The 12851-nt window shown below is 45.2% G+C and overlaps 1 protein-coding gene across 2 annotated transcripts in view; it reads right to left on the reverse strand.

Moving 5' to 3' along the window:
* Window positions 1–12851, reverse strand: part of Clpb (caseinolytic mitochondrial matrix peptidase chaperone subunit B) — a 126909-nt gene that overhangs the window by 98164 nt on the left and 15894 nt on the right. For both annotated transcript variants that reach the window (XM_028889025.2, XM_028889024.2), the window contains exon 3: window positions 5191–5277. In XM_028889025.2, coding sequence (XP_028744858.1) covers window positions 5191–5277 — 87 coding nt within the window. The remainder of the gene's footprint in view (window positions 1–5190; window positions 5278–12851) is intronic.

Raw genomic sequence — 12851 nt, forward strand, 5'->3', positions numbered from 1 at the left:
TTAGAAGCCAAATAGGTAAAAGCCAACACTCATTTTGCTCCACAGGTGTCACTGATTTGCTAATGTCCCTGGAGAAGGACAGAGCAATCAGTTAAACCAACACCTCATTACATTCAGAGAGCAGTGTCCCCAAAAGCACATCCTCTAGCTATCTGGTCACTAATTGAGAGTGTTCTTAAGAAGAGTGCAAATTCCTATTTAGTCTCAACTCTGAAAATGCCACACACAGAATAAACTCTGTCTGCTTCACCACCACTGACTCTTCCCACCTATGGAAAAACTTGCAAACTAGGCAAGACAATGGGTAGGTGGGTGTAGAATCAGTGGTGGGAAATAACGTGTGTGATAACATGTGCTCGGGTATAAAGAGATAACATGTGTACTTGGTCACAAGAGAGTAACAACTCCCCATTTGTAGCCTGTAGCAGACCTTTTTTATCTGACTTATAAGAAACAGTGAGCCATCTACTCTGCTTCCAGACAGATCCCTTCAGCCAACCACGCACACCCTGCAGATCCTGCACCCAAATCATCGAATGTCCTTCTCTTCCCTTTACTTACAATTCTTTTCCATATTAAATTATGAACTCCCCAAGGTTTTTTTAAAGATTGTATTTATTTTTATTTTATGAACATTGGTGTTTTGCCTGCATCTATTTCTATGAGGGTGCCACATACCTTGGAACTGGAGTTACAGACAATTGTGAGCTGCCATGTGGGTGCTGGGAATTGAACCTGGATCCTCTGGAAGAGCAGCCAGTGCTCTTAACCACTCAACCATCTCTCCAGTTCTACTCCCCAAGGCTTGATTCTTCAAAGAATAGCGAAGCCCAAGAACACATATTTACTGAAAGTTTGTAAAAATAATTTCTCATGGAGAGAAACACAGGAGAAACGCAGAATCATAACAGGATTCTCTCAGAAGCAAAGTACATATAGTTTCTTCCTTTTGCTTTTGTTTTGTGGTGCTGGAGATCGAATGCCAGGCAAGCACTCTACCACTGAGCTACACCACCAGCACTTATCTACTATCTTTTGTAGATGTAACCAACCGTCTCATTAAATAAGAAACACAGAACCAATGTAAAAGAGAAAGCCAAGAGGTCAGAGCTCAGAGCTAAAATCTCACCCTTACTCTTGCGGTGCTCCTACCTCTCCGAAAGAGACCTACTTCCTGTGTGTTTGTCTTTAATACAGTCTTTCTGTTCTGCCTTCTCATAGGTTATAAACCCAAACACATGGCTGCCTCGTCACTGCCTGTCTGTACAGACCTCCAGGTCTTAAAGGCGTATGTCTCCAATGCTGGCTGTATCCCTGAACACACAGAGATCTATGGGGTTAAAGACGTGTGCCACCACGGCCACGCTCTAATAGCTCTGACTCCCGGGCAACTTTATTTATTAACATACAATGGAAATCACATTTCAGTACAAATAAAATACCACCATAAGAATAAATGCTTATCAAAATTCCAACACAATTCTTCACAGACTTGGAAAGAAAAATACTCAACTTCATATGGAAAAACAAAAGACCCAGGATAGCTAAAAGAATCCTATACAATAAAGCGACCCTTGGAGGTATCACCATCCCTGACCTCAAACTATACTATAGAGCTATAGTAATAAAAACAGCTTGGTACTGGTATAAAAACCGACATATGGACCAATGGAATCGAATTGAAGACCCTGACATTAATCCATGCACATATGAACACCTGGTTTTTGACAAAGGAGCCAAAACTATACAATGGAACAAAGAAAGTATCTTCAACAAATGGTGCTGGCATAACTGGATGTCAATATGTAAAAGATTACAAATAGATCCATATCTGTCACCATGTACAAAATTCAAGTCCAAGTGGATCAAAGACCTAAACATAAATCCAGTTACACTAAACTTAATAGAAAAGAAAGTAGGAAGTACTCTTGAACACATTGGCACTGGAGACCATTTCCTAAATAAAACACCAACAGCACAGACCCTGAGCACAACAGTTAATAAATGGGACCTCTTGAAACTGAGAAGCTTTTGCAGGGCAAAAGACACAGTCAATAAGACAAAAAGCCAACAGAATGGGAAAAGATCTTCACCAACCCCACATCTGACAGAGGACTGATCTCCACAGTATATAAAGAACTCAAGAAACTAGACATCAAAATACTGAACAGTCCAATTAAACTAATAGCATCAGGCAGAGCATGGATCTCTGTGAGTCGAGCCACCTGGCTACCAAGTAGAAAAGGCACAAAGCTACACAGAGAACCTGTCTCGACAAAAACTAAAGAGCTAACAGAATTCACAAAACTACAAATGGCTGAAAGACATTTAAAGAAATGTTCAACATCCTTAATCATCAGAGAAATGCAAATCAAAACGACTCTGAGATACCACCTTACACCTGTCAGAATGGCTACGATCAAAAACACAATGACAGTCAATGTTGGAGAGGATGTGGAGCAAAGGGAACACTCCTCCATTGTTGGTGGGAATGCAAACTTGTACAACCACTGTGGAAATCAGTATGGCGGTTTCTCAGAAAATTAGGAATCGAACTACCTCAAGACCCAGCCATCCCACTCTTGGCATATACCCAAGGAATGCTGATTCATACCATAAAGATACATGCTCAGCTATGTTCATAGCAGCACTATTTGTAATAGCCAGAACCTGGAAACAACCTAGATGCCCATCAACGGAAGAATGGATGAAAAAAATGTGGTACATATACACAATGGAGTACTACTCAGCAGAGAAAAACAATGAAAGCATGAAATTTGCAGGCAAATGGATGGAACTAGAAAAAATCATCCTGAGTGAGGTAACCCAAACCCAGAAAGACAGTCATGGTATGTACTCACTCATAAGTGGATTCTAGATATAAAATAAAGAACAATCAGACCACAACCCATAGAACCATGGAGGCTATATATATAGCATGGAGGTCCCTAGGACGACTGTGGCTTATAATAAATTTCAGTTTTACTCAATTATTGAAAAAAAATAGCCAAATGAATGGAAACACATGAACTATGAACCAAAGGCTGAAGGGCCCCCAGCTGGATCAGGCCCTCTGAATAGGTGAGACAGTTGATTGGCTTGATCAGTTTGGGAGGCAACTAGGCAGTGGGACCAAGTCCTGTGCTCATTGCATGAGTTGGCTGTTTGAAACCTGGAGCTTATGCAGGGACACTTGGCTCAGTCTGGGAGGAAGGGACTGGACCTGCCTGGACTGAGTCTACCAAGTTGATCGCAGTCCTCGGGGGAGGATTTGCCCTGGAGGAGGTGGGAATGGGGGGTGGGCTGGGGGGAAGGGGAGGGAGTGGGAGGGGGGAGAATAGGGGAACCCATGGCTGATATGTAGAACTGAATGGTATTGTAAAATAAAATAAAATTAAAAAAAAAAAGAATAAATGCTTGAAGCTGAAGATGGAAATAAGACAAGTGAGTGATTGAGACCAAGTTCATGATAAGAGCAGAAAGAGGCCTATCTCAAGGAGAGCTGCATCTCCAGATGAGCTGAAGTGGACCAAATCCTAAAATTCAAACTCCCAGTTTTGTGGCTTTTCTCCACATTCCAGATTTTTCCAAAGTGGCCAGAACTGGCAATAAGAGCCTTAAAGACGTGCATGATGGGAGAATTAAAATGGGTGCCTCTATCAATTTGAGTAGCTTCTGCTACAGGGTCTAGTACTTCTCTGAAAGCATCCCTTTAAAAGCTGGCATGTCTCGATGGTAAAGTGCTGGCCACACATGCCAGAAGTCCTAGGTTCACTGTCCAGCACTGGATAAAAAGTCTAAAAACATTTTTTGTTTTTGTTGCACAATTTCTTTCATACAGTTACTGCTAGAATGACTGTACACTTCATCCCACCAGAATTCTAGAGACCCTGGGGCAGAAACCAGAACAGCCTGGGCTGGATGGAGTACTGATACCCAGAATAGAATGCACACTGTACATGCTGGGTTGGCCTGCACACATGACTTTAGATAAAACACCTTTTCTCTCTGAGCTTCAGTTTTCTCTACTGTAAACAATGCCTATTTTGTGGAGTGGTTATGAAATACAAATAAGGCCAGACGAGGTGGCTCACGCCTTTAGTTCTAACACTCGAGAGGCAGAGGCAGGGAGATCTCCGAGTTTGAGGCCAGCCTGGTCTACAGAGTGAGTTCTGTAACAACCAGGGCTACACAGAGAAACCCTGTCTTGAAAAACCAAACCAAAACCAAAGTTAAACAGTTACCTGTACTCCTCTGGTGTGTCCAGTGTGTGTGTGTGTGTGTGTGTGTGTGTGTGTGTGTGTATGTGTGTGTGTGTGTGTGTGTACATTTGCCTGTGCTTGTGCACTTGCCTGTGTGTGTAGGCTAAAGGCAAATGTTAGGTCCATTGACTTATTTGTTTATTAAAGTTCTGAGACAGGGGTTCATTATGTAGCCCTGGCTGGCCTGGAATTGCTATGTAGACCAGGCTAGCCTCAAATTCAGAGATCTACCAGCCTCTGCCTCTCTGTGGTAGGATTAAAGACCTGTGCCACCATGCCCAGCCTAATCCATCTGACTTTTTGAGGCAGGGTCCTCATCTCATCAAACCTGGAACTCACTGACTCAGAGTGGCTGGCCAAAGAGTCCCTGGGGTTCACTTGTCTCTGTCCCTGCAATCCTCCCAGTGCTGGGTTACAGATGCACTTGGCTTACACATGGTGCTAGGGATCCAAACTCAGGTCCTCATGCACTTTAGTGACTGAGCTCTCTCCAGTCCCTATTTTTTTTATCTTTACATGATAGCTATAACCCTGAATGAAGGGAGAACCACCAACGGAGGAAGGGATGGAAATCTCCAGACCCTCCAAAGAAAAACCCACTCGCAGAGCCCTCCGTAGGGCAGTAACTGAAGGCTTCCGATAGGGTAAAAACTCACACACGTAACCATTTAGAATCTGCTCTTGAACATGTGGCTGCTCTGATAACACCAGTGACTTGCCTAAGGTCACAAGCCCATGAATGGTAACTGCTGTGATCTGAAACCACATGTGGCTCTCCACATCCACTATGCAGCATTTTGGACTTCCTGCCTCAGCTTTCCTGCCTCTGAAGGAGACGGCAGGGGCAGCAACGGTGGGCAGCAAGCAGCCAGGGGCACAGTTGGAAGAGACCTGGCTCAGGCGGCCCTGGATGGAAGGAGACTCTTACCTGTCATTTCGGCTGATGGCTGCCACCATCAGTGCTGTCCAGCCAAGCTTGTGCCTTGCGTTGACATCTGCACCTTCCGACAACAGCCTGACAAAAGACAGAGGAGTATTTTCAGTGTGTGGCTTATCATGGACAGGAGTGGAAATAATCACAGAAAAATACCTAGGACATATATAGTTAGTCAAAGCCAGCCTGGACAACATAATGAGAACACTATCTCAAGAGAACATTATCTTGGATCACAAATATGGAGGCTGGATGAGTCCTTTGAGTTCTAATCCCCAATCCAGCCCCTTTGCTGAGTCGAAATCCTGCCTCCAGGCCATGCGATACAAACCTGGTACCCACACCCTCTCCCTTAACTTTCCATGTTTAGCACAGAAGACCGAACAGGTTTAGTCTTATCCAGGTAGTTCCCTGTTCACAAAAGGATCACATTCCTCAAATGTATTTATTTTATCATGGCTGTTTGTAAAATACAAATCCTTCAACCCAAAGAAAGATGGAAAGAATTTCAGAAATGCTAAGTTAGGTTCCCACTACAGTCCATGTAGACCTATTGGGATCTACGTGCCAGGTGCCTAGTATATAGGAGTCCATCAATTGTCAAGAACACCAACCCAAAGTCTAAAGCACATCATTGTAAATCTGAATTCTGGGTCCTGGTCCCTATAACAGAGGGCAAACAGAGACAGGTGAACAAAGCCAAGTCTTACTTAGCACCTGGTAGAGCATGGCCTGCCCTCTTGGAACTTCTCGTTCCTGAGTTTATTTACTCTTCACAAGCTTAAGGCGCAGACTGCAAACTCTTGTAACGGATGAGGAAACAGGAGGGAAAGTGACTTGTGAAAGGTCACACAGCAGGCTGGTAATGGACTCTCCTCGTCTCGTCTCATCGGCCTACCTCCAGACTGTACCCCTCTTCATATAACAAAAGGTCTGAAGACTAAACTGATTTCAGCCAACCAGTGGCATGGTCCTGTGCTCAACTCTAGATGTGGGCAAGAAGACATGGGACCTGCTTTGGGATGACTCGGGACAGCAAGAAATCAAAGACCATGGTGCCACTAAAGGAAGACAAAATCAAGAATTCAATTCAGCCAGGCATGGTGGCTTGTGCCTATAATCCTCAGGCCTAGGCAGGAAGTTTGCCATGAATTCAAGGCCAGCTGGACCACATAATGAGTTCCAGGCCAGCCTGGAATGTAGCAAGACCCTCTCTAAAAGCACACCCAAACATGGCCCATCCACTAGACAGATGTCCATATGAGGAAAGGGCAAAGGATATTCTCCATCCTGTCCCGATCTTCTATCCTATATGGACTAAAGCTTCCTTCAGAATCACAGTGAGGACCAGAACTTTATCTATACTCTAAGCTTCAGAGCCAAATGTTTCAATGACACCACATGGTTTGTGCAAAAGGAGATTTTTTTTCCCCCACACAAATAATGTATACCTGGGGTTAGCTTCTTTAACATCCATGGCCATGAAAGGGAGACAACAGGGACAGGGGACCAGAATAATTCATTACACTCCTCTACCCTCTCTCAGGGATACCCACACCCAGGTAGCCATCAAAACCAATATGCAAAGAACATCCTCTTCCATGTTTCCTGGGACCTCTAGTTCATAGGGCATGCATGTATGTGATGTGAATAAACAGTGCCAGCATCCTCCAGGAGAATGACGCTCTATCGACCTTTATACCAGCAGGACAGGGACACTCTGTGTGTGCCTCTTCTTGCAACACTTGGCAGTAACAGGTTTCTTTGTTTTTGTTTGTTCTTTTTGAAACAAGGTTTACTATGTTGACTACACCAGCCCTGAACCTGTTAAGCAGCCCAGGTTGCCCTTGACTCATGAACCTCCTGTCTCAACCTCCTGCACACTGGGATTATAGGTCTAAGGGGTACAAAGGATATACTGCTCTTTTTAACTTGTGATCATGAACAATTCTGAACTGCTTATAAATACGGGGCTGTCTATTCTGTGAAGGTGTTTAGTTCATTTTTAGGAGACGAAACTCTTGGCAGAGGGAGAGTCCTTCTGACTTGCTATCATTTTAGTAAAACAATGTAAGGCCAGTCCATCCAGCATGGCAGTACATACCTCTCACGGGGAGACCGAGGCAGCAGAACTGCTTCAAGTTCAAGGCCAGCCTGAGATACACAGTAAAACCTTGTCTCAAACAATAACAAAACAACCCAGTGCAGAGTCAGAAGCCCTCTCTAGTCTAGTTCTAAGCTCTGCTACCTACTGTCCCACACCCTAAGCAGGCACAGCCCCTCACTGACCTTCAGGGAGGCCAGTGAGGGCTGCACTTCCTGCCAGTTCCGCATACAGTATAGCAGGGAAGGGCTTTGCAACCCCCCTCGGCCACAGGAGAAGGTGAACCGTGGTGTTCTTCAGTGAGCTCTCAAGCCCAGCTCCTGACTGAGCATCATTCTTTGCACTCTTGGGGCCAGGGTGTAATGGAAGAGAGCAAGGGTCCTGGTATCCAGATTCAGGCTCTGCATTCACCTGCTGTGAAGGAGAGAATGCTAACCCCTCTCATGTAAGGTGGTTGTCAGGACGGAGAGACATACCACACCATGGGTCTCTGTGGAAGAGCCACAGCTAACCTTACCAAAGACAACTTTTCCTCTTGTAGTGCTGAGTCAGGGGTGGGGAGGGCACTGAGTCCCCCCTGCTTTCTCCCAGTGCAGAGCAGCCCCCCAAATTAGGACTTCACAAACCAGATCTCCCTATTTCATTTTGTTGCTTCACAAGTGAATGCCCAGCAGGCACTCATTTCAAAGTCCCGAGCCAGCTGGGGATGGGGTGGGGGGATGACTGCCTGCTGAGAGCGGCTGAAAGGGCCTCTGAGGCCAGAGAAAGCCACCCTTGCTCTCCCCTGTGATTTTCACCAATGGACAAAATGCGGCAAGTGAATTAATCTCTTTTAAAAAGAGCAATGCTTGTGACAGAGCACGGTGTCTCCGTAAAGGTTAGGATTCCATCATCCCTGAGATGATGAGTAGAATGCTTAATGCAGGCTGCCAGGCAGGGCAGAGCAGCCCGCCTGGTGATGGGGAGGGGGTGGGCACAGCAGGCTTTCCTGGGCTCACTCTAGACTTGGGGCCAGCCCTACCTAATGAACTAACTAACTCTCCTGCTTGGCGGGGCAGTGGTAGGTGATACTAACTGGGGATGGCTCAGGGTAGTAGACAGGAGACCACAGCAGGCATCTGGAGTTCAATCCCAGCTCTTGCACAACTCCTAGGGTATACAGGTAGAGAAGATCTGAGATCAGATACAGCCATTGCCACTTACAGAGAGAGGGCCCATGGATAAATGTGTGACTTGGCTTCTCTGTTTCTTCCCAAAACAGCTCCTGCTCTTTGTATTTGTCGGAGAATGGACAAAACCTGGGTATTGTGGTGCCTGCCTATAATCAGAAGGCTGGGGCAGGAGGACTGCCACGAATTCAAGGTTAGCCAGGGCTATATAACAGGATCTTGTCTCAAGGGAAAAAAGTCTCCCACCAGCTTTACTGCATGTCACACATTGGGGTCATCAAGAGGTAAGTCGTGACGGCTAAAACCCTTGGCATATAATAACGCAATGTGCCTATACCATTAGCGTCATTGCCCATTTTACACTAGTGATGGGGGAGGGGCAGAGAGAAATGGCTCAGTGGGTAAGGGTCCCTGCTGCCACTCCTGGTGTCCTGAGTAAATCAGGGTGGCATAGGAAAATATAGCAAGTACCCGAACGTATCTGTGGATGGAAAATGAACTGCCACAGGGCAGTGGTGGTGCACGCCTTTAAACACAACACTTGGGAGGCAGAGGAAGGCGGATCTCTGAGTTCAAGAGCCCAGCCTGGTCTACAGAGTGAGTTCCAGGACAGCCAGAGCTACACAAAGAAACCTTATCTCTAAAAACAAACAAACAAACCAACAAACAAATAAAATGCCTAAAATTCCCAAGTAAAGGCAGTCAGTAGCAGAGCCTAAGAGCCAAGAAGGAAAAACAAAGTCTCCTCTAGCAACCAGGGATGTATGTAGGAGGGGCCAGCAGGCCAAAGACCAAGAGGTGGCATTATCACTTCTGCTAGGCAGGGTAGGGACGGAGGGGAGGGGAGGGGAGGCAGGCTGACTTTCACTTTCACCTCAGAACACTCCTGACAACTTCAAGTCTTGCTGTTGTTTTCACAGCAGTGATCACAGTATTACTCACTTTTCTTCTTAACCAAATCAGGTTTCATCCTTGAAGGTTTCCCCAAAATGGTCTGTGGCCTCCAGGTCCCCTGTGCTAATCTGTATCAAAACAGTCACAGTTGGCTGTCTTGTCTAACTTCCTCAGTCACCAGCATCCTCCAGAAACGACCTGTCTTCATATGTCCCTGGTTCCTGCCCTGGCGGTTGGCACATGGGAGTTCTCTATAGTACCTACAAATACCAATCTGCCACCAATACTTCTGATTTGTGGCCTAACAGTCTTTTTCAAAGTATTTAGGCTCCTGTGTATAAATATGTAGGAGGCATCTCAGACTCAGGAGTGGGTGGGGACATTTGGGGACATGGCCTGGAGAGCTGATGGTCATGGGTTCTAGTCATGGCTCTGTCAGGTACTTGATATGTTGCTCAGGATAAATCTACCTCTGTAGGCCTTATGTTTCTCTACAGGAAAACAGAATTGAATGACATCTCTAAAGTTCTAATTACTGCTAAAATCTTATCATTTTAAATATGGATAGCATCTGGAGCTTGAGAGGTGGTTCAGCTGTTAAAGGGCATAAGCTGTTCTTGCAGAGGACCTGGGTTTGGCTCCCAGAACCCATGCAGTGGTTCCAAACCACCCAGTTCCAGGGAATTCAACATCCTCTTCTGACTTCCATGAGCACTGGGCACACACAGTGCACATATATGTACACAGGCAAAACAATCACACACATAAAGATAAATAAATCTAAACTATAAAATGAAAACTAAGAAGTGGATTCCTAGCAGACCCGACACAGTAAGACTTGCAAAGACAAGACAGTTCCTTAGACTTGCTGCTTGTAGGAGGGAAGAAGTCCTAGGCAGGCAGAGGCAGGTTTAAGTCATTCTGATTAACTAGCTCTTCACAGAGATACCACTTCACTTTTCTTCCTTTTTCTTTATGACCAATCAATACAAAGCGGCCAGTGAACTTCAATCATGCATTGTTCCAACTGATTTCCGGATCCTTTGCAGGAACTGGCCCTCAGCTGCAGCCGGGGAGGGGTCAAAGAGTAGGGAGCACTATCCCACCTGCATCAGAGGCCTGGAAGCACTGAGCCATGCAGACCCAATCATGATCACTATCTGGGCACCAGGACCCTGGTTGGAGCCGCCCAGAAGGCCCTGTTTACAGTAATAACAGCAGCAGGCCCTCTGTCAGAGCAGAGGCAAGGCGCCTGGGGCTAGAATCCCCAGGCAGCCTCCATCTGTGCCTTATCTCCCAGCCAGCCAGAGATGGGGAGGTGGGGGGAGGGCAGCAAAGGCTGTTCTTGGATCCCAGCCTGGCCTACAGATTTCAAGGCCAGGGCCTGGTGCTCTGATGGCAGAGGCACAGAGCCTCTTAGGCTCCTTTTACTTTGGATATTTAAGCACCAGCCTCTAAAGCTCAGCTCAGGCCCCCTCCTCTAGGAAGCCCTCCAGGTGTCTTTGCTTCCAGTGCCCAGCACTCTTACACCTAGCTGGTCTCAGGAAATCGAACAACAGCAAGAGAGAACAGAGACTGGCATGTGCACAGTACCCCCAACTTATATGAAGTGAATCTGCACACTTCACCCCTGGTTCTTTCCTACTACAGTTAGTCCAGTGTTTTGGAACCTAATGAGTGCCCTGCAGAATCAACAGTCCAGTCTTTAAACACAAGGAAGAGCAGGTTCACAAAGCCTCTCCTGGAAAAAGACTCACCCAGGATGGAACCTTTCTCTGTCTCTGCCAGGCTGTGTGCCCATGGGCAAGTACAGCTAATCTCTAGAACCTTCTTCATCTTACCTCATCAGCCTGCTAGAACCACCTAACAATAGTGCTGATATGACCAAAGGAGATCGAGAGTATGAATGTGTACAATATTTCTAGACCAAAGGAGATGAGGGTGCGAGTGTGTACAATGTTTCTAGACCAAAGGAGATGAGGGAGCGAATGTGTACAATGTTTCTAAACCATAGCTGCTGCTGTAATCGTGCTACACGTTCAAAGGTAAATGGTGAAGGAGTCAAGCCACATCCTAAGTGATACTCCTGGTCTAACAAAATAAAGCCCAATGCTGGGTGGCCATTCTTTGTCCTATTCTTTACAGATACCTGCTATATATCAATGTGTACAGATTGCTATTTTTTAAATTGTTAAACTTAGAAACCAGTTACAAAAATAGCACCAAAAATCCCTTCATAGATCCTTCACATGTATCCATCCACTTTACTCCTTGATTCATTTGGTTCCTATTTCTAATACATTTTACTTCACGTGAGAATTATTTTCAGATATTATGCCCCTTATCTCCGAATACTTCAGCATGTATTTCCTAGAACAATGACAGACTTCTACAGAATCACCAGCCATAATGGCCAAAGTCTCAACGTGGCAGAGAATCAACCAAGTGCAGATCAAAAATAAATAAGTAAATAAATAAATAAAAATTCAGAAACTAAAAAACCCTGCATCTATATTGAACAATATACAGGCATTTTTGTTGTCATTATTTCTTAAATAATATAGAGTATGACAACCATTTGCATAGCATTTACACCAAATCATATATAAGTAATCTGGAGATGATTTAATTATACAAGAATATATATATACACACACATATATAGGTTTTATGTAAATACTATAACATAATACATAAAGGGCTTGAGCATCTGCAGATTGGGGGACCTATGGAGGATCCTTGAACCAACTGATACAACAGGATGAGCAGTCTACCTCATCATTTTACCTCCTATTCTGCCTGTGTTCAAATGTCCCCAGTTATCCTAATAGTTTTCACAGCATCCTAGCCCTGTGATCTAGATGTAAGACAGAATCAATAAAAATCGAACACTGTGTGTCTTCGTCATTTCCTCTAGAATAGTTCAACCTTTCAGTGATCTTCATAATATTGGCATTTTTTTTTTTTTTTTTTTTTTTTTGCACAGTAAGGCTAGTTTCTGTGTTTCCCATTCAGCTTTGAGGCACCTCTTCCCACACTCATTCATCACTGCACAAACTCTTCCTGAGGACGGATGATTACAGGACTCTGAGTGGGTGCTGATCCAGGCCTTCAAGGCAGCTGCTGGACAGACACATACTTGGCAAACAGCTAAAACACAAGCAAAGACTTTGGAGGCGAGTGCCATGCAAATGAAGGTCAGGGCAACAGTGTAACAGGAGTGAATGACTCTCTGGATGCAGAGTTCTTCTGCTAGAGGGGATAGGCAGAAGCAAGGGTTCCTCTAACAATCTCCTGGGATCCCCTAAGGCAAACACCTCTGCATTCCCAGGGAGATGTGCCTAGCTGAGACGGAATGAAAGATGAAAATATAACAAGTAAGGGAGAGGGGTGACCCAGGACACCCTCCTGTGGGTACATACCTTGGCACAGGGCTACAGCCTGTCAGCAGCTGCTTTAGTTACGACTACGTCCAGGAGCTGAGGTGT

The sequence above is a fragment of the Peromyscus leucopus genome, chromosome 1 (genome assembly GCF_004664715.2).
Source record: "Peromyscus leucopus breed LL Stock chromosome 1, UCI_PerLeu_2.1, whole genome shotgun sequence".
Classification (NCBI taxonomy): domain Eukaryota; kingdom Metazoa; phylum Chordata; class Mammalia; order Rodentia; family Cricetidae; genus Peromyscus; species Peromyscus leucopus.